We start from the raw sequence: 21,079 nt of genomic DNA, 5'->3' as shown, positions 1-21,079 counted from the left end.
GCTAGTGGACCTGGGGATCCCCCTCCAGTGACTCCCAAACTGTAGTAATTTCTCACAAACTTATGCACCACTGCAGATCTCTCTCTGGCTTCTCAAGATCCAATGCCTTTTCAACACTCTGCCACTTTACTGAACAGTTACCTGTTCTGGTTCCCAGTTTACTCTGTTCCAGGCTTGTTAGAATCATTGCTTAATTTCTCTAGTTTCCTTAACTAGCTGGACTTTAGATTCCTGGCATTTGTTTTCTTAACCATTGCTCCATAACATGGCTTTTCTTCCAGCAAGGCTGAGAGAAAAGTTCCTTCCTTAGCTTTCTAAAACCAACTGCTTCTAGCAGGGCTGCGAGAGCTGCCTTTTTTCTCACTACCTATGTTAAACTGCAATCAAGTTAGCTAAACTAAAATTTGAATTATTTTTTTACCTTACAAGATCACTGTTGCTAAGCAACTACTGCTGGTGTTTGATGTTTGATTTTATTTATTGTCACATGTACCGAAGTACAGTGAGAAGTATTTTTCTGTGGCTGAGGGAACGTACACAGTATGTACATAGTAGACAGAAAGAATAATCAACAGAGTACATTGACAAATGGTACATCGACAAACAGTGACTGGTTACAGTGCGGAACAAGTGGCCAAATGAAGCAAATACATGAGTGAGAGCAGCATAGGGCATTGTGAATAGTGTTCTTACAGGGAACAGATCGGTCTGAGGGGGAGTCGTTGAGGAGTCTTGTAGCTGTGGGGAAGAAGCTGTTCCTTTGTCTGGATGTGGGGGTCTTCAGACTTCGGTACCTTTTGCCTGATGGAAGGGTCTGAAAGAAGGCAATGTTTGTTTTTCCTTCATACATACCTGTGTCTAAGCACAATAGTTGGAATTGAAACCAACTCCCATACGTAAAAACTAATTTGTCAGGCATGAATCTAACTATAGGTTTTACTCTCCCAGGCACAAAAATATTAAAGTGTACCAATTAAAATATATCTTATTTATGTTTACCAATACAAGTACAGATCATTAAAACTATCGTTATTATCCGAACACCACTAGTTTATTGGTGTTGTTTAAAGACTGGCAGGCGGGAGATATGTAGAAACTGCGTTTTCATACCACTCAATAGCATTCATAATAACTCTGTAATATTTATCAGTATAAATACCGATTACTGCTCTCTTTAATTCTTAGAATTTGATCGGCACGAACTTCTGATCTATGAGGAAGTAGCGAAGATGCCACCATTTCAAAGGAAGACTCTGGTCCTTATAGGTGCACAGGGTGTTGGGCGACGAAGCTTAAAAAACAGACTCATTATGTCTGACCCAATGCGATTTGGAACAACCATTCCTTGTAAGTAGATGTAGACTTCTGCGTACACATGAACTCTAATTATTACTGGCCTGCTGATGGTCACCTTTGTGATAATTTAGCTAGATTGTGACTGGCCGATGTGGATGGCGAGGAATTCCCATCACTGTTGCAGATGCAGACACCGAGCCAGAATCTACCGGAGGGTATGTCAGCAACTTTCCAGCACCTGCAAGTACAGTTGGAGGAGTCCAGCAGTCTTCGGGAAGAGGAGATAGTGCCGCGAATGCATGGCACCCAGGCCAACACTGAATGTGTAGCGTCCGCGTTGGAAGGCCTGGGGTAAGGTGTCAGAGCTATGTGTAAGGACGTCCAAGTCTTAGGGCACACTGTGCTGTTCATGGCTGAGGCACAAGACAGGAGAACCAAGTCACAGGCAGACATATCCCGGGCGAAGATTGACATTGCTGCGGTGGGCCAGAGCTTTGCCCATTCACAAAGGATCAATGGCTGGAGGCATCAAAAGCATTGGCCAGGTGCTGACTGACATTAACCAGTCAGAGATGGACATGTCACATGGCACAGAGGGTCAGGGCACAGTCCCAGAGGGACAGGACTAAGGCAGTGAGGGCCAAGACTCCATGTCACACTGCACAGAGGGTCAGGGCACAGTCCCAGAGGGACAGGACTAAGACAATGAGGGCCAGAACTCCATGGCTCACTCGCTGAGGGATATGACCCAATCTCAGTTCACCATGGCTGAGGGCATTGAGACCATGGCCCAGATGAGGACAGGCTTCCAGGACTGACAATGCCAGATGACAGTTGAGCCTCCGGAGCTCACTCCTGCCTCCCCTTCATCCAATGAGGTAGTGCGAGGGCCACCGAACTCCTGAGGGAGGAGGACATAACAGGGCCCATGCCAATGCCTCCTGATGCCATCGCCAGTGGGGGAATCAGAGCATCGGAAGGTACCAATCCAATTTTGGGCCGATGCTCCATTCTCCTTGGTCGCCGGACAATGGAGAATCCACCCCCCCATCGCGGTGTTCTTTGTGGCAGTGGAGGCCTCTGGCCCCGCCGCTGTCAATGTTCTCCCCTCTGCCACAGTGAAACGGATGGAAAGTTATAGCCTATAAATTCAACCTTTTGGTCATCAGCCGCATAACTCCCAATGTCTAATTTTATTTGATAATTCTCCTGGCCATGTTTTACTACGTTAAAGGTGTATAAATGCACAGGCCCAAATTCTCTGGCCGTTGCCATTCACTGGTCCTGGCGGCATGAGGTGGCTTCAATGGGAAATCCCATTGACCCACGGCGGGAGTAGCCAATCCTCATGCTGGGGAATGGCGCGTCGCTGAGAAACACGGGTCTGCGAGACCGGAAAATCACGCCCTAATGCGGTGGTGGCAGTTGTGGTCCCAGCAGGTACAATGCTTTGTGCACTTGATCTGCATCTTATATCTAATGTTTGGTCAAATAGAGAAAACAAAATCAACTTTGCCACTTGGAAAATACACTTTGGCAGTACCATCCTGCCAAAAGGGCCTGCAACTTTCGGCCTCCAATTCCCTTCAATATACCCATGAGTACCGTTCCATCTGGTCCCCATTTGTGGGGACCAGTGATGAACGGCGCTCGCCCGAGGTCTCTGAGACGAAGGGGATAAATCCCAAAGCCTCAGGTACCTCAGGTATCTGCACAGCAGAGTGAGGCTTATTGTCTCGCTCTGATATGCAGATTTATCAAAAAGTGATCCCACACACATTCGGTGGGATTCACATCACAAAGTTCCGCGAGATCATGTTCGATCTCACGAGGTGTTGCGAGCCGGGTAGATCCAGGGAACGGGGCCTGCAGGCTTTTATCGGCCATGCTGCGCTGCGGCGTGCTGCTTTTCTGGCGCAACATGGCCGTCGGATCACGCCCTTATTTTAATCACTGGGGAGCTGAAGTTAGAGATTGGGCCGACACTTTGAAAGTGTGCCTTGATCTCTAAGTAAGCTTGTGGGTCCCCGACGCTCCCCACCCATGGACAATGTCACCTCCCCACACACATGGGCATTAACCCCCCCCCCCCCCCCCCCCCCAAGTGAAGACATCCCGTTATGGGGTTCTGGGGATCCCCCACTTCAGGCCAGGGCCGGCTCAAGGTACCGGCAACTCGGGCAGTCGCCCGGGGCGCCATCATGAGACAAAAACCTAACTTGTTTGAAGAGAAAAGGAACCAGAAGAAGGAGAGAGGGAGAGAGACTAAACAAATTGTGAGTTAAACCCTCACAATCTTAGTTTGGGCTACAATAAGCTGAACAGCCACAAGTGGGCTGAAAGCAAACTTTAGGAGAATAATGCCTCGCACTCTGAGACTGGCTCGGAATTTTTCCTCCTCGGAGCGCTGCAGTTTCTGAGCTGCTATTTAGCCCCCTTGGAATGCGCAGCTTAGGTCAGCGAGAGTCAGGTATTTTAGACAAGCTTCCCGAAATTTCATTATACTTCTGGTGCTCTCGAAGTGCTGTTTAAAAAAACACACACACACAAGGAAGGCAGAGTATGCCGCCGTAAATAGCATTGGAGGGAGTTTCTGGGCACTCCTTGCCGAGTTAACCTTGATTAAAAAAATGTGGGTTGTATGCTGCCGAACCCTTTGCACTTCTCACTAAGTGGCAATGAAGAAGCAGACAATTGGCGTCTGAGGTCCTGAATCTAAAAAGAGGTAGGTCAAGGTTCTTGGCTATTTGTTCTCTTTAATTTTTCTCTTATGAACCAATATCTGGTGTCATGTTTTGCAAGTAAATTCTCACAAATATTCACTTTTGAAAATTACTGCTGGAGAGGTAATATTGTACCTGGGCAGCTCCTGCTGCGATGTCAGGGGCCAAATTATATTTAAAAATTATACTCGTAAGGGCGACGAAGTTCAGCTTGCCCGGGGCGCCAGCAACCCTAGGGCCGTTTCTGCTTCAGGCCCACACATGCCCCCTTACAGGCCCTTCACTTGCAGGACCCCCACCTCTCCCCTCCCCCACCCTCCCACAGGCTCCTTCCTTTTTTTACATTTTTATTTTTAAAATAAATTTAGAGTACCCAATTCCTTTTTTTCCAATTAAGGGGCAAGTTAGCGTGGCCAGTCCAACTACACGGCACATCTTTGGGTGAGATCCACACAGGCACGGGCAGAATATGCAAACTCCACACTGGCAATGGGCTGAGGCCGAGATCGATCCCGGGTCCTCGGCGGCGTGTTGCAGCAGTGCTAACCACTGCTAACCACTGCGTTACCGTGCCGGCACCCCCCCCCCCCCCCCAAGAGGCCACTTCCTACCTGTCCTGCGCTCCCTACCCTCCATAACCCCTCCTCCACCCTCCATTCATGGGCATGGCCGCCCTCGCCCGGACCCTTGCCAGTGCCACACTGGCCCCTGGCACTCGGTTTAAAACTGACTTAAGAAAGCTGGGCTTGGTCAAGCCAATTACGGGCGGGATCCTAATCCCACCACCTTGCGAGATCTGGGTAGATCCCCACTACTCCCCTGGTACCCCCCAGCCAGCGGCACAACTGTCAGCCCACCATTCCGATTTTGAGGAACTTTCTTACCACGCCTCTCTCTCTCCTTCAGCAGCCACTGTACCTGGTCCCCATTTTTATATACCTGTAGTAAACCGCACCCACGTCAGTTCCACCTGGCAGAGGCAGAGCATCGCAGAGACCCCGAGAATACTGGGCCAAACCCAGTAATGATACGTTAATACATGCAAATGCAGGCTTTGCATTCGAACGCTGGCGGGGGAGTGGAGCACGTTACCAGCGAGGTCCCTGAACATGGCGGTCCGTTCGGAGCTGGGCAGGAATCTTGATTATCAGCTGACACTCGATACTGCGCCCGATCGTGTACCTGGTTCCACTCTACCTTTCAGACACTTTTGTGGAGATGGGATCAAGGCGTCAAAAGGCACCTTGCCCGTAAGTAGCAGGTAGCCAATCAGGCTCATTAAGAGCCCAGGGCCGGCTCAAGGTACCGGCAACTCGGGCAGTCGCCCGGGGCGCCATGTGCTAGGGGGCGCCATCAGTACTGAGGTTGTAAGATTCTAAGGACGATCTGCGCATTTGCAACATGTTGCCTCCGCTTGATGGCAGCTACGCATGCTCAGTAGCTGCCCACGCGCAACCCGGAGTCACGTGGGGTGCTCCTTCAGCCCCGGCCCCGCCCCCTGTGCGGCCGCCATGTTGATTGGCCTCGGCCGCCTGCCGGTCTGGTTCAGCCGCTGGCGGCTGCTCAGTGTCTGTGTGAGGCAGTAGCTGCACGGAGGGTCCTCGGCGGGAGGAGGGCCACCGAGGGGAGCAGGAAAAGGCTATCCGCAGCGGGGAAAGGTGATGGAGCGCAGCGCTGGAGGCCTTTAAAATTGGCACTTGTAAGGGCTGTTATGTAGGATCACTACAAGGGCGCTGAAGTTCAGCTTGCCCGGGGCGCTGGCAACCCTAGGGCCGCTGCTTTAAGAGCCTAATTGTAGTGATTCAAAGGAGGTCGACTGGAATTTCCCAGGTGGCTTCCAGATTTCTGTGGGCAGCAGGGCCAGTTTAGCTGCCTGGAGGCGGACCTCCAGGAGAGGGCAATTAGCACTTCCCTGCCTGCCCTGGTGCAGGCCCAGAGCTCCTCCCTGCCTGTCTGGGTGCAGGCCCAGAGCTCCTCCCTACCTGTCTGGGTGCAGGCCCAGAGCTCCTCCCTGCCTGCTTGGGTACAGGCCCAGAGCTCCTCCCTGCCTGCGTGGGTACAGGCCCAGAGCTCCTCCCTGCCTGTCTGGGTGCAGGCCCAGAGCTCCTCCCTGCCTGCCTGGGTACAGGCCCAGAGCTCCTCCCTGCCTGTCTGGGTGCAGGCCCAGAGCTCCTCCCTGCCTGCCTGGGTACAGGCCCAGAGCTCCTCCCTGTCTGCCTGGGTGCAGGCCCAGAGGTCCTCCCTGCCTGCGTGGGTACAGGCCCAGAGCTCCTCCCTGCCTGCCTGGGTACAGGCCCAGAGGTCCTCGCTGCCTGCCTGGGTGAAGGCCCAGAGCTCCTCCCTGCCTGCCTGGGTAGAGGTAAATCCATAGGCTGCCCAGTAGCGGTTTTCTCGCCAATCTCCACCGGCGGTGACCCGATTGCTGAATTTTTTTTTGAATTAAAGATATTAGGAAGCTGGAGCGAGGGAGCCTCCATGTTGAACTGTCCTCTCGTTTACTTACATTCCATTATCGCCTGCTGCTCCTTTTAATGTGGAAGATCTCTGCTTGGATTTACAACGATGAGAGCCCTACCCCCATCCTCAATTGGATGCAAATCTGTTTTCTGGCCATTAATCAGGCACTCCAGGGAATATAACCCGAAACAGTCCTGACTTTAACCTGTTGCCACGAGAGACAAAATCCAGCCTCAGGAGCAGAGCCTGAGTGGCGATCCTTATCTGATTCATGAGAGATCTGAGTGCTCCCACTGATAGTGCAAGTGCTTTTTTGGAAAGAGATGATGTACACACACTCAATGAGATGGTACAGGGTGTGGAAATAATTTAATGGGCAGCACCATGGAACAGTGGTTAGCACTTCTGCCTCACAGCGCCAGGGTTCGATTCCAGCCTTGGTTTGCTCGCTCTCTCAGTGTCTGCGCAGGTTTCCTCCTGGGTCTCCGGTTTCCTCTCACAGTCCAAAGGTGCGCAGGTTAGGTGGATTAACCCTTAGTGTCCAAAGATGTTTAGGTTAGGTGGGGATGGGGCGGACGAGAGGGCATCGATAGGGTGCTCTTTCCGAGAGTTGGTGCAGACTCGATGGGCTGATAGCATGGATTCTATGCTTAAACAATTCCGTGGAAGAAAAAGGAAAAATAAAAAACAGGAAAAAAAACGCTGAAGAACCGAAGTTCAATATGAAGAAAGGTAGAAACAGATAGCAACCAAGAAAAGGAAAGTTAGGCTAGCATGTAGATCTGGAGTTCTCCCAACGCCTCACCCCAAACATTTTCAGGTGCGGAATGTGACCCATTTTGCTCTCTGAAAGTCCTGCTCAGGTGCTCACCTGTTGTTCAATTTCCAGTTCTGCTCAAGTGTGTACACCCAAAACATTAATCTGGCTTGTCTCTAGTCAGCCGTTGACAGACGTATCGCATACTTCAGCTTTTGTCTCCAGTGTTTGAAGTGTTATTTTGTCCTTTAACCTACTTGAAGATTCTTGTTATATCTCTTCACTGTAGTCACCTCACGCAAGCCGAAGGAGGACGAGAACGACGGACATATTTATGCTTTTGTGTCACGCACTGAAATGGAAAGCAACATCAAAGGCGGGCGGTATCTGGAGCACGGTGAATATGAAGGAAACCTTTATGGAACAAAGATCGATTCCATTCATGAGGTCGTTGAATGTGGAAAAATATGTATCTTGGATGCAAACCCTCAGGTATAGGAAGGATTAGATATCTGCATAATTGCAATATAATTTTATTATTATTGATTTGAACATCCATTCATTGTGGCTTCAGAAAGCTCCTTGCCTGCAATGCCTATTAAAAAGCTAGGGTATATGCCTTGCCGCCTCGGGCGGGGAATCCACCCTGTGGGTGGTTATCTTGCTGTTGTAAAGCTAACCTGCGAAGAATGAGGTTAGAATTTCAGCCATGTCCTTGGGCACTTTGAATCAGCACTGATGACATTTTGGAGGGGTACAGGCGCTGTGGGGCTGGGAGGGTTGGGGTGGGGTGGGATGGATGGTGTTTGGGATGAGGGGAGGTGACGTGAGGTGGGGGGGGGGAGGAACTGATTTAAGTGTGGGGTTGAATCTTCAGTTGAAGATTGGGTGGGGGAGCTTCAGTTGTGCGGAGGTCCATGCTGGGGTGAGGGGGGGTTGTTCTTGACCAGGGATTGGGGTTGTTAGGGGAACACAATTTGAGCACTGGGAAGTTCATGAAAAGGCAGGGTTACTCCAAAAGAAACGGACGCCGGCTTTTTTGTTGTTGCAGCAGGCAAGCCTTGGATTGCAGTCCATTAGGTCATGCCCACTAATGGAAAGAAACTGTTGGAAATCAGTCCAAGCTCCAACAAGGCAGTCATTTCTGCCTCCTTGCTTGTGAACTCAAAATCCCGTTGCACAGTTTGGGAAACCCTGCATGAAATGAAGATCCTGAGGGAGCTTATTTTGACTCCGAATTTTAATCTGAAATTATTTGGCTCTAATTTTTGAGGTTAGAAAATGATTTGAAACTGTAAGCGTAAAATAAACTTGAGTCTTACTTACAGGCCAGTCGTCACAATATAGGAATATTAGGTATAGTGTACATGAAAAGGTAGTGCTGTGCTATGGACGCACAACAAAATAATCACCGCAGTGTATTTGTCGAACAAGTGCTGACTTCACCACAGTTTTAGGGTCGGCTCGTCTTTATTTATTATAGTAATAATAATAATCTTTATTAGTGTCACAAGTAGGCTTACATTAACACTGCAATGAAGTTACTGTGAAAATCCCCTAGTCGCCACACTCTGGCGCCTGTTCGGGTACACAGAGGGAGAATTTAAAATGTCCAATTCTCCTAACAAGCACGTCTTTCAGGACTTGTGGGAGGAAACCGGAACACCCGGAGAAAATGGGGAGAACGTGCAGATTCCGCACAGTCAGTGACCCAAGCCGGGAATCGAACCCGGGCCCCTATTAAATTGTAAAGTTATATTCTGAATGTATTAGGGTGAATTATTACACCTCCCCCCGCCCCCCCATTCCTTTATTATTGAACTTTCAGCTGTGTCTCACAGACTTTTCGGGACAGGCTGCAAGGAGGAGTAAGGAGTGAATGCGGCCTTCCCAACACCATGGTATTTCACCAGCGCTGGGGAAGGTGGAGAGTAGCTTTTGCGAGGGCCACGAACAATCCAGCACGAGTTTGTAGATTCGGAGAGAAAGTATATTTACGATTATATACACATAGCAGCAGTAGTACACCACTGCTTCGTACTCTAGCTAGTACCACACTGGCCAGCTCTATTTACACAGGTGGAACTGCTAATGAGTTCCCTGCCACCCTCATTGCGGGAGCTCACACTCCACCTGAGTAGCTCACACTCTGAGGATGGGAATCTGTCTCTGAGCTCAAGCTCCTTCTGGCTGTAACCCTGCTCCCTGACCTGGTTTGCCATTCTGTGTGCTGACTGCCTTTTCTGGACTTTGAAGCCTCGACTATGGCAAGTGTGACCGGTGCTACAACCAGTTGGATGGAGGAGAAGTTGCTTGCAGGGGAAAGAGAGGACGGAGTTGCCTGCCTGCAGTTGCCATGCCCGGGACTCATACTTGTGACTGGCTGCCTTTCTGCTTTCTGCTTGGGAGTGGAACATGGGGTGGATTTTGGTTGGCCTGCTGCCAGGTTGAAAATGAGGAGAACAGACTTGATTTTGCAGTTTTGGACTGGGTGGTGTCTGGAGACCGGATGCCGGAACTGTGAGAGTAGCAGAGCGGTGGCCCAATTGACTATGTGAACTGTTTGTACTGATGATGGTTTTTTTTTTTATTGTTGGGGGATTGTATGGTTATTACTGTTTTCTTGTGGATCGTTATTTTGGACCTAGCGGCTGGGTGCTCACCAGTTGAGGCCCTCCTGCTTCTGTCACTGAGGGTTGAGGAAGCCTTGCTGGCGCTAGTGAGGGGAGGGGTGTTCCCTCTCTCTCTCCTCAACCACTTGCTGCCTGTCCATTTCCGGTGGATTGAGCTGGTTGAGAGCTGGTTATTTCTTTTGTGTCTTGTAAATGGTTGTCGCATATTCCTGGTTTTCGTGACTTCTTTTTAGCATTGTTGATTCTTTTATACTCTTGAGTTGTCAATAAACTTTAAATATTTCATGGGTTAAGCAATCGTCCCCACACAGAAGGATTCAAGCAGATTACAACTACTCCCCCCCCCCCCCCCCCAAAGGCCAAGGAACCCACTGAAGACCCTGGCGAAGGAGGGCATGGAGCACCTTATACAGCAGGCTGGGTGTCATTTGCACAAGGCGTTGAACTGGGCGGTGGATAACGAGACGGTGAAGGGAGCTTCCAAGATGAACGGTGTAGTGGCTGCAAGTCTGCGGAACGTGGAACCGAGGACTCCCCCTTGGAGACGTCCTGCGTGCCCATCGCGCAGTTGGCGTCATGAACCTGTACCATCTCGGCGTCGGTATATCCGTGGGGTTCTGTAACCACCCGAGAAGACCACGACTGCGATGCCAGAGACTATCCTGAGGACCAGCATCCACTGTGTCTCAATCAGGTAGTTTCTGAGGCTGAAGAAGCGATTTCCGGGACGGGGAATCTGTGGAAGAGGCGGTTTCTGGACCGAATGTGGTCTAAATACATGCTTTGAAGGGGACCACTTGAGGAGCTGCCACACAATGCAGCTGCTAGCAGTCATCGTCCATTTCCACATCCTCGGAAGCAGCACCCTCAGGTTTATCCAAATGGAAAGTATGGCCCGTGGGCTGGTCCCAGCTCCAGCCAGGACAACGGTGTCTCTGACACCCGCAGGAACAGTGTCGGGGTCGGCGCCCACAAGTTCCACAACGACACAGTTCCTCGTCCATTTGCTCTGGGGAAGGTTCCCTTCGGGGAGGAACATCTGATGGTCACTGGTATCGGTCCTTACACTCCCCGCCCAAGGTACAGCAGGGTTGCAAGGAGATGATTTTGGACGGAAGGGGGTGTCTCCCAGGGAGTGCACCTCCTTCCCTGTAGCTCCTGCCCTCCCCATTCTGAGCTCCCTCAGGACAACGCTACTGGATGGCCTGTTGAAAAGTCAATGTCGGCTCGGCTATCTGGATGGCTGTGTTGTTGATGCCGCAAACCAAACAGTCTCTGACGAAGTGTCACCATAGTCACAGTACTTCGCAATCCAGCGTAACCTGGATAAGAACTCAGCCAGGAATTCTCCACAGATCTACTCTGCGGTGTTAAACTGGCAACGCTGGACTATCATGGATGGGGTTGGGTTAAAATGTTGCCCCACCAAAGCCACAAGTGCACCAAAAGTTTTACTGTCAGTTGCAGCTGGGTACCTAAGGCTCCTTATCACCCCAAACGTATGTGGGCCACAGGCAGTGAGCAAAATCACCACCTGCCGTTTGTTTTCGGTGATGTTTTCGCCTGGAAGTAGTAACGCATCCATTGTGTATACTGGTTCCAGCCCACCAGCGCAGCATTAAAGACATCCAAACGTCCGTAAAGAGGCATGGTGCAACAGCAAAAAAAAAAATCTTTCAACCTGTATCCAACATAAGTCTGAGGAGGTGGTTTCAACAGCGTGGAAAGATATCCAACATGAACCCTCGTCGCCAGTTTCGTGACCGCCACAAATCGCTTATTGTCACAAGTAGGCTTCAAATGAAGTTACTGTGAAAAGCCCCTAGTCGCCACATTCCGTCGCCAGTTCCGGGAGGCTGGTACGGGAATTGAACCGTGGTGCTGGCCTGCCTTGGTCTGCTTTCAAAGCCAGCGATTTAGCCCTTTGGGAGAAAATGTGAAAAAGGAGAATAAAAATATTTTTTTTTAAAAGTAACTGGTCGGCATGGTTATGCTGGGTGAAGAGCTTGTTTCCATGCTGTAGATTTCTAATACTCTATGAGTTTAAATTCCTGGTGAAATTTGAATACCTGTCTCCAGATCATTACAACAGGTCTCTGGATTATTAGTCCAGTTACGTAACTGCAATGTTGCTGTACTCCTCGATGAACTGATGTGTATTTGTAAAATTTGAAATGGGAAGGAGTGCGACCCGATTGCTTGGTTCCAACATTTTAGCCCATCCTCTCCCACCCATTGAGTGATGGTGTTTTCAGGTGATAGTTACAATCAAGGCCATGATACAGCAGGAGAAAATTGATCTTTGTGACCTTGTCTTTTGTAGGCTCTAAAGGTCCTGCGAACATCTGAATTCATGCCCTATGTGGTGTTTATTGAGGCTCCAGATTTGGACACACTGCGGGCAATGCACAGGGCAGCAATTGAAGCAGGAGTTACAACAAAACAGTTAACCGTAAGTAACTTCTTTCTAAATTTAATCTCATTCCAGCCAACATAATTGTATCTAAATTTGCTGACAATGAGCAGGATTTTCCAGCCCATCCAATGGCAGGATCTTCTGGACTCGCCAAAATCAACGGAGATTTGAATAGTTCGTCATGTCTGCCGCAGGGGATCCCGCTACTGTGGGGCCAGAAAATCTTGGCCAAGGTTTCTATTTTTTGTAGTTAAATGAAAGGTAGGTACACTTTTCAAGTGATGTTAGGAACCCCTTGCAATCCATTAGCTTTTAAAAAAGAAATTTGAGCCTTTGGCTAACAACTAAAAGGATGATATGGCGCGATTTTGCGTTGTAAGACTTTCACTGCAACAAACGATTTAAAGTACCTGGGACTAAACAGTGGGTGAAATTCTCCTTTTTGGAGACTGTTCTCTTGCCGGAAGAAAATTGCTATCACTTAAATTCCCCTGAGAGCACAAATCAGGAAGCAATTCAGTATCCCTCACCACACATTGATGCATGGTGAGGAATAGGAGGGATTTCTCAAGGGAATCCTGCTATTGGGCCGGCATTTTCAGCAGGCGGCCCAATATTGAAGTCCCATGGCCAGCTACTCCCCCTCCCCCCCCACACCATAAGTCAGCCCCTCCTGCATCGCAAATGAACTCCTTGCCACCCCCCGCAAATTGCAAAGTAGTTCCCCCCAATCGCAAGGCAGCCCCCGACCCCAGGACTTTCTGGATGTCCCCCTTCCCCCCAAGTACAGGGTCCTGTAGCTGCAAGCCATTCATTAATTTTTAGTCGTGGGCAAGATTGACAGCTTCCACAAACCAGTTGTAGCCTTTATTCATTCATCTCCATTCATGGGTGAGTGACTCTAAGTGCCGACACTCCAATGTTTATAAACATTAACCAGATCAAAGAGAAGTAAATGCATTCCAGTCACTCAAGTGGGTCTCAGCAGAAGTTGCAATGTTGTGAGTTTTTAGGGAGATTTAGACCTTTCCCCTCCAAAAGTCAATTTCCCTGGCATTGTGCATCACACGGGCCTTGTAGTCAGGTGCAAATCTTTGAGATCCCCAACTTTGTTTTATCTTGGGAGTAAATGGATAGTTTAAAGCACAATGTTTTCAAAACTTTTCTGAGACATTGGCGATTTTGAGCCCTCTCCCTGCGTGAGAAAGTCGGCGCGGGCTCAAAATACGGAGCAAAGGGAAAAACGTGATTTTCTCCAGTGTGATTGGCTTTTGAACTCTTGCCCACCCTCATCAATGGCGTCATGTAAATCATGTGGTACGAGTATGAGAACCTCATTTCGATATATTAGCATGTCATTAGCGAGCACTCTCTCCAGACCTACCCTGTCACGGTGATGTCACGCTGTCATCATTTACATCAAGTGTGGCCAGGTGTGAGGCAGTCGAAGGGATCCCTCCGGAGGTGCAGGGGTAAATATAGTTCTATGGGGAGGGGGAGTTGGTAGAGGGATGCACTGGGCCCTGGCACAGGTTGGCACAGTGGGCAAGGGGGGTGAGAGTGGACATGGGGGGGAGGGTTGGGGGATCTGCTGGCAATCACTGTTGTGGAGGGAGCGGTGACGAGGGGGAATCTGGCGGTGATACCTGTCGGATTTATGGGGGGGTTGGAGTGGATCTACCAGTGATGACTGCCGTGGAGGAGAGCCTCAAGACGTCCGAGATGTGCCAGGATGCGGTTTGGCTGCAGTGCGCGTTGGGTGCCCTTTAAAGGTGGCGCCCCAAACAGTTTGAAACCAATTCCCAACTCCAAGAGTCACCACCTCGCCTGTGTAATGACGTTAATCAACTCCACTCACTTTTCTCATTCCATGAGAAATCCCGATGCAGCTGGCAGCATTCACTGTTTTTCAGACTGACACTTCACTATTTGTTGGAAGGATTCCGCCCTCACAGTCTGTCCAGCAGACAGACTTCAGAACAGGTCACATGACCCCCTTCAGTTTACCTAAAGTAAAATCACAGTCCCAAAACAGAACAGTCTTTAAAACTTCATGGGCGCTGTCATAATATCCACTCATGCATATAATGAGGTGCAGACAGGCAGTGATTGACACATTGGATGACCATTGAGCACACAACACAGTGCAGCCAATCATCAGACGGGACACTACCACTATAAAGCCAGAGGGCACTAGGCTTGCCGCTCTCTCTGGACCCAGCCACTGAGACAGTCAGAGTCCACAAGCTAGCAAGTGCAAACACCATGTGGTAGCTAGTAAATCTGGTCAGACTACTACAAGGTCACCAGTCAGATCAGTATAGTGTCGACCCACAGCTGAATATGTTTATCTGTTCTATCATTGAATAAAACAGTGTTGGATCTTCTCCAGTGTTAGACGTCTCTTTCTAGCTTCCCTGCATCGAGTGCAGTCCACATTGAACCAACCTGCCTAACACATCATGGTACCAGAGTGATACTGATATTGATGGACCTACCTCGAGTGAATCCGCATTGACCAGCAAGCAGCCATCCGGTGAAATGGAACACATCCAGCCTCCTCCACAGCTCCGCCTCTCCGCCAACCTCGGCGCCAATTGGAAGATCTTCAAGCAAAAGTTCCTCTTGTACATCGAGACCTCTGACCTCAAAGCAGCATCGGATGCCAGGAAGATCGTGCTATTTCTCTCCACCACGGGGGGCCACGCCATCCACATCTACAACTCACTTACATTCGCTGAAGGCGAAGACAAAACAAAATTCAAAACAGTCCTGCTAAGTTCGACAGCCACTGGGACATTGAGATGAATGAGAGCTTTGAACGGTATGTTTTCCAACAGAGGCTTCAGGGTAAGGATAAACCTTTTCAGTCCTTCTTGACCCATCTCCGCCTCCTAGCGCAGTCATGTAACTATGACTCGACGGCTGATTCCATGATCCGGGATCAGATCGTTTTCGGGGTAAACTCCGACTCCCTTCGGCAGCAGCTCCTGAAAGTCAAACAGTTGACCCTCCCTGTCGCTATCGAGACGTGCGTTGTCCATGAGCATGCTAAGAATCGTTACTCCCACATCAGGGCGGCAGAGACTGCAAAGCTGGCCTCCCACAAGGCGGAAAGGGTGCAGGCCATCGCACAGATGCAGGGCCTGAGCATCGAGGAGAGTGGCCGTTTCGCACGCTTTTCCCGGGTCCCTGCGCATGCCCGCCACGACCGAGTGGCCGACGAGACCAACAACCCGACTGCTCAGGTGCGTACGTTGACCGACCGCACTGCGCATGCACGATGGCGCACGGAACGCGCTGACGTCGGCGTCATGACGTGTCCGAATTGTGGCTCCGCCCACTTAAAGCGGCAATGTCCGGCAAAATCACGCCGGTGTCTACAGTGTGGCAAGCTTGGCCACTACGCAGCCCTTTGCAGATCTGCTCCACCGCCCAGCAGCCAGCGATCCCAGCTGTGGCGCAGAAGTGTCCGCTCAATACAACAAGGCATGCCAGATTCCGATCTCAAAAACCCAACAGACCCTGATGCTGAGTGCCTCAAGTCCCCATACTGGGTGGGCATCATAACTACACAAGCACTGCCTTCCACCACAACGGCGAAACGCTTCTCTATCCTCAGTGTGGATCCCAATGACGAGTGGTGTGCTGTCCTCACAGTTAATAAGGCTCGCATCCGATTTAAACTGGACATCAGCGCATCGGCAAATATCATCTCAAAATCCGACCTCGACACCATCCGCGCCAGACCAAGCATTCTTTCACTGGCCTGCCAGCTACTTGACTACAATGGCAATGCCATAGCTGCCAGTGGCTCATGTCACCTAGGGGTATCCAATAAGGCAATGAAGGCAACACTGCAGTTTGAAATCGTCGGGCCTGACAGACCATCCCTGCTCGGTGCTCGAGCCTGCAAGCTCCTGAACCTGATTCAGCGAGTCCACACCATGTCAACATCACTGGCGACGGCCTCGCTTGGTGGAAACTTGCAAGCCGACATAGATGACATTATCACGCAGTACCATAGCGCATTTGATGGAATGGGCACGCTCCCATACTGATATAAAATCCTGCTCAAGCCGAACGCCACCCCTGTAATTCATGCACCACGCCGGGTGCCGGCACCCCTCAAGGATCGTCTGAAGAAGCAATTACAGGACCTCCAAGACCAGGGCATCATATCGAAGGTCACAGAGCCCACAGACTGGGTCAGCTCCATGGTCTGCATAAAGAAGCCATCAGGGGAGATTCGCATCTGCATTGACCCTAAGGATCTAAACCGCAACATCATGCGGGAGCACTACCCGATACCAAAACGTGTAGAGTTGACCAGTGAGATGGCTCATGCTAAATTCTTTACTAAGCTGGAAGCCTTCAAGGGTTTTTGGCAAATACAGCTGGATGCGTCCAGTCGCAAGCTGTGCACGTTCAACACCCCGTTCGGTTGCTACTGCTACAACCGGATGCCTTTTGGTATCATATCTGCCTCCGAAGTATTTCACCGCATCATGGAGCAGATGATGGAGGGCATCGAGGGGGTGTGAGAATACGTTGACGACGTAATTATCTGGTCCACAACACCCCAGGAACACATCGCTCGCCTCAAGAAGGTATTCCAGAGAATCCATGAACATGGTCTCCAGCTCAACAGGGCCAAGTGCTCATTTGGTCAATCGGATATTAAGTTCCTAGGTGACCACATCTCGCAGCAGGGCGTCCGCCAGATGCCGACAAGGTCTCGGCGATCAACGCCATGAAGACCCCAGAGGACAAGAAGGTAGTCCTCCGCTTACTCGGGATGGTCAACTTCCTCGGGAAATTCATTCCCAATATGGCACCCCACACCACGGCCCTCCGCTATCTCGTCAATAAGTCTACGGAATTCCAGTGGCTGCCCACGAATGAAGAGGAATGGCATGAGCTGAAAGCAAAGCTCAATACACCCCGGTTCTAGCGTTCTTAGACCCAACTAAGGAAACCAAGGTATCAACTGATGCAAGCCAGGACAGCATTGGGGCGGTGCTCCTTCAGCGAGATGACTCCTCGTCCTGGGCTCCAGTGGCGTATGCCTCCAGGGCCATGACGCCCACTGAACAACGGTACGCTCAGATTGAGAAGGAATGTCTGGGCCTCCTGACAGGGATAGTCAAGTTTCACGACTACGTTTACGGTCTACCAAAATTCACGGTAGAAACGGACCACAGGCCTCTAGTCCACATAATCCAGAAGGATTTAAATGACATGACACCTCGGTTACAGCGAATTCTTCTTAAGCTACGCCGCTACGACTTCGAACTTGTCTACACGCCAGGCAAAGAGCTGATCGTTGCAGATGCCCTATCCAGGTCCATTACCACACCGTGTGAACAAAGTGACTTCATCTGCCACATAGAAGTGCAAGTGCAGTTGTGTGCCACCAACCTTCCGGCCTCTGACGAACGGGTGGTCCAAATTCGTGAGGAGACGGCCAAGGATCCTCTGCTGCAGCGTGTGATGCAGAACCTTACCAATGGCTGGCAGAAGGGGCAATGTTCCCAGTTCTATAACGTAAAAGACGACCTGACGGTAGTGGATGGAATCCTTCTGAAACTCAACAGGATCGTAATTCCTCAGAGCATGCGGGCTATGGTGCTGGGCCACCTCCATGAGGGTCACCTTGGGGTCGAGAAATGCCGACGCAGAGCTCGGGAGGCGGTCTACTGCCGGGCATCAGCCAGGACATTGCTGACACAGTCCTCAACTGCCCCACCTGTCAGAAGTTTCAACCAGCTCAACCCAAGGAAACGCTACAACAGCACGAGATCGTGACCTCGCCGTGGTCCAAAGTAGGTGTAGACCTTTTCCACGCTGACTACGTACTCCTGGTTGACTACTTCTCCAGTTACCCAGAAGTGGTGAAACTGTCCGACCTCACACCGAAGGCGGTAATCAAAGCCTGCAAAGAAACATTCGCCAGGCATGGGATACCGCTCACGGTAATGAGCGACAATGGTCCTTGCTTTCACAGCCAGGAATGGTCTGATTTTGCACAGTCCTACAACTTCCGTCACGTAACCTCCAGTCCCCACTACCTGCAGTCAAACGGGAAGGCCGAGAAAGGGGTCCATATTGTAAAGTGGTTGCTGTGCAAAGCTGCAGACTCAGGCTCCGACTTCAACCTGGCGATGCTGGCATACAGGGCAACCCCACTGTCCACTGGGTTGTCTCCAGCACAGATTCTCATGAATCGCACTCTGAGGACCACAGTTCCAGCCATCCATGTTCCAAACCTTGACCACCTCACGGTCTGACAGAAAATGCAGTAGTCACGGGCCCAACAGAAGGCCACATACGATGCTCATGCCACGGATCTACCCGAGCTGGCCCCAACTGATCATGTTCATGTCCAGTTGCCTGAGGGCGGCTGGTCAGCCACAGCTGTTGTGATCAAACAAGTGGCCCCGAGATCGTTCCTTGTCCACATGGCTGATGACTCCCTGCTGCGGCGCAACAGACGGGCACCGCGAAGAGTTCCACGCCCGCTACCTGACCGAAGTGCCCCACTGCCTACAATGCTTCCTCCGGTCGTACCCTGCCACAAGGCCACCGATCTACCAACAACCCTGCCGGCCCCCTGTGGGGGCCAGAATCGGTTGTCCCCGCGCCCTATCCATTTTGGAGAATCACGTCCCATAATTTTAACAATAAATGTAGGAATTAGATTCATTCGGAAAGCCATTGGACATAGTGGATATCTATGTCCTTTTCACAGGTTGGATTTGAAAACTGAAATATAAAGACAAAGAAGCACACACTTGGGGAAGAAACTAATTTGTTTATTTGTACTGCAGACGTTGTGTCATAACCTTTAAAACTGTGCCAGTTTGTATATGTACCATGGAAAACAGGCAGCTCCGTGATAATGGCTGGGCACTTCTGGCCCCGTTGCAATGGACACACGTCCCCCACCCTATCCCCGTAACCCAGTAACCCCACCTAACCATTTGGACATTAAGGGGCATTTTATCATGGCCAGTCCACCTAACCTGCACACGTTTGGAGCTAAGCACCCAGAGTAAACCGACGCTGACATGGAGAGAATGTATAAACTCCAAGCAGTCACCCAAGGCCAGAATTGAATCTGGGTCCCTGGCGCTGTAAGGCAGCAGTGCGAACCATTGTACCATCGTGCCCCCCCCCCCCCCCCCCCCAAACAGGAACCCTTAACAAATTAATTTAAATTTTCTCTGTCTTATTTAAATGTCCTATTGATTCCAGATAAGAAACATCTGCGCACAATCATTGAATTGTGTCATTTCAATGCTTTCAGGTTTTGTTGCGTTACCGAGTGTGGAATATTTTGTTACCACAGAGCACATTGATCTTCCACAGCTTAGCAACTAAATCTCCATCTTTTATATTTATCTCAAGGACACCGATCTGAAGAAAACGGTGGATGAGAGCTCCCGCATCCAGCGAGCGTACAGCCACTACTTCGATCACACCATTATGAATGATAACCTGGACAAAGCTTTCCAAAAACTCAGAGCTGCAATGGAGAGACTCTGCATGGAGCCCCAATGGGTGCCAGTGAGCTGGGTCTACTAACACTTTCCAAAGGATAGAGGAATATGGTTTACACAGAGCACCATTAACATTATAGAAAAAGTCCTTCAGAATTGAAGAGACCTCCATTTATACTGGTCATAATTGGGGCATCAGCTCATGGCGTCAGTAAGTTTATTATGTCAATTAGCAACGGAGATGATCTAAAAAAAAAGGGTTTTAAAGGAGTGAATGGGGATATGCTCTCCAGCTTTCATCATTTTTATTTAATGAACAATACAGGGATCCGGCAATTGTAAGACCTTAGACCAGTGGAAAATCTTGCTGGATCCTCTTAATTCCAATAAGTATCAAATAATGGCCAGAATTCTCCAGCAGTTTCCCAGCGGCGGGATTCTCTGCTCCCGCCAGTAGTGAGCACCCCCCCCCCCCCCCCCCCCCCCCCCCAACCCGGTTTTCTGCCAGCGTGGTGGTGACTTCAATGGGAATCCCTTTTGACAGCAGCGGGAACAGGGAATCCCGCCAACAAACGGCACGCCGCCAAGAAACGTGTGGTTGGGTGGCCGGAGACTCCCTCCCTTTAAAATCATGAGGAAATGGAGATTTCTCTTATTCTTTATTGAATTTCACCAGGAAAACGAACAAATTGTTCCTTACAAAGGAAACTAATACGTAATGGGCTTATTTGTGTTGAAATTCAAAGCATTATCCTTGCTTAAGTTTCTACTCCTGTTTAAATTCTCAGAAATAACTGCACAACAATGAACACGGTGACAGCTTACATTGAAAGTTTATCAGGATTCTAACTTGAAACAATTGCCCTTATTTTCTAAAGCAATGATCAAATGTGGTTAAAATGTGGTTCCGTTGTACTGATTTGCACTTGGCTGCTGGGTACTGAAATCTTGATCTTCATGCAATAACCATGCATGATATATATTTAGAACTGTGCAATATTCAAACATGAAACCTTTTAACACTATTATATAAATCCCATTTCTTTACTGTGTCAAAGGCAGTAAACAATTACAAATATGATCATGTCTTAATTAAATAATCGAGAAGGAATTTTGTACACTGACATGTTCATGTGATAATACTGAATGGTATGGTTTCATCCCAGATTTTGCCCCATTTGTGACAATGTATTTCTTAAATTGGAAATCACTGTATTGTTCTGTTACTAGCATTGGTAATTTTTAACCACAACTCTTATTCTCCAGGACTTTTTCAGTCAGATTTGAACTAACAT

The 21,079-nt window shown here is 49.7% G+C and overlaps 1 protein-coding gene across 10 annotated transcripts in view; it reads left to right on the top strand.

Annotated features, from left to right (window-relative positions):
* Positions 1-20,266, top strand: part of mpp2b (membrane protein, palmitoylated 2b (MAGUK p55 subfamily member 2)) — a 721,652-nt gene extending 701,386 nt beyond the window's left edge. For 5 of the 10 annotated variants that reach the window (XM_038778705.1, XM_038778698.1, XM_038778704.1 and 2 more), the window contains exons 9-12: positions 1,186-1,347; positions 7,523-7,725; positions 12,190-12,318; positions 19,693-20,266. In XM_038778705.1, the coding sequence (XP_038634633.1) occupies positions 1,186-1,347; positions 7,523-7,725; positions 12,190-12,318; positions 19,693-19,869 (671 nt within the window). In that variant the 3' untranslated portion in view covers positions 19,870-20,266. The remainder of the gene's footprint in view (positions 1-1,185; positions 1,348-7,522; positions 7,726-12,189; positions 12,319-19,692) is intronic. The other 5 variants (XM_038778699.1, XM_038778701.1, XM_038778703.1 and 2 more) reach the window with 1 other exon arrangement.
* Positions 20,267-21,079: the final 813 nt, after the last annotated feature.

The sequence above is a fragment of the Scyliorhinus canicula genome, chromosome 19 (genome assembly GCF_902713615.1).
Source record: "Scyliorhinus canicula chromosome 19, sScyCan1.1, whole genome shotgun sequence".
NCBI classification, from domain to species: Eukaryota; Metazoa; Chordata; class Chondrichthyes; order Carcharhiniformes; family Scyliorhinidae; genus Scyliorhinus; species Scyliorhinus canicula.
The sequence above is the reverse complement of the archived record's forward strand: the minus strand, read 5'-3'. Positions and strand labels throughout refer to the sequence as shown.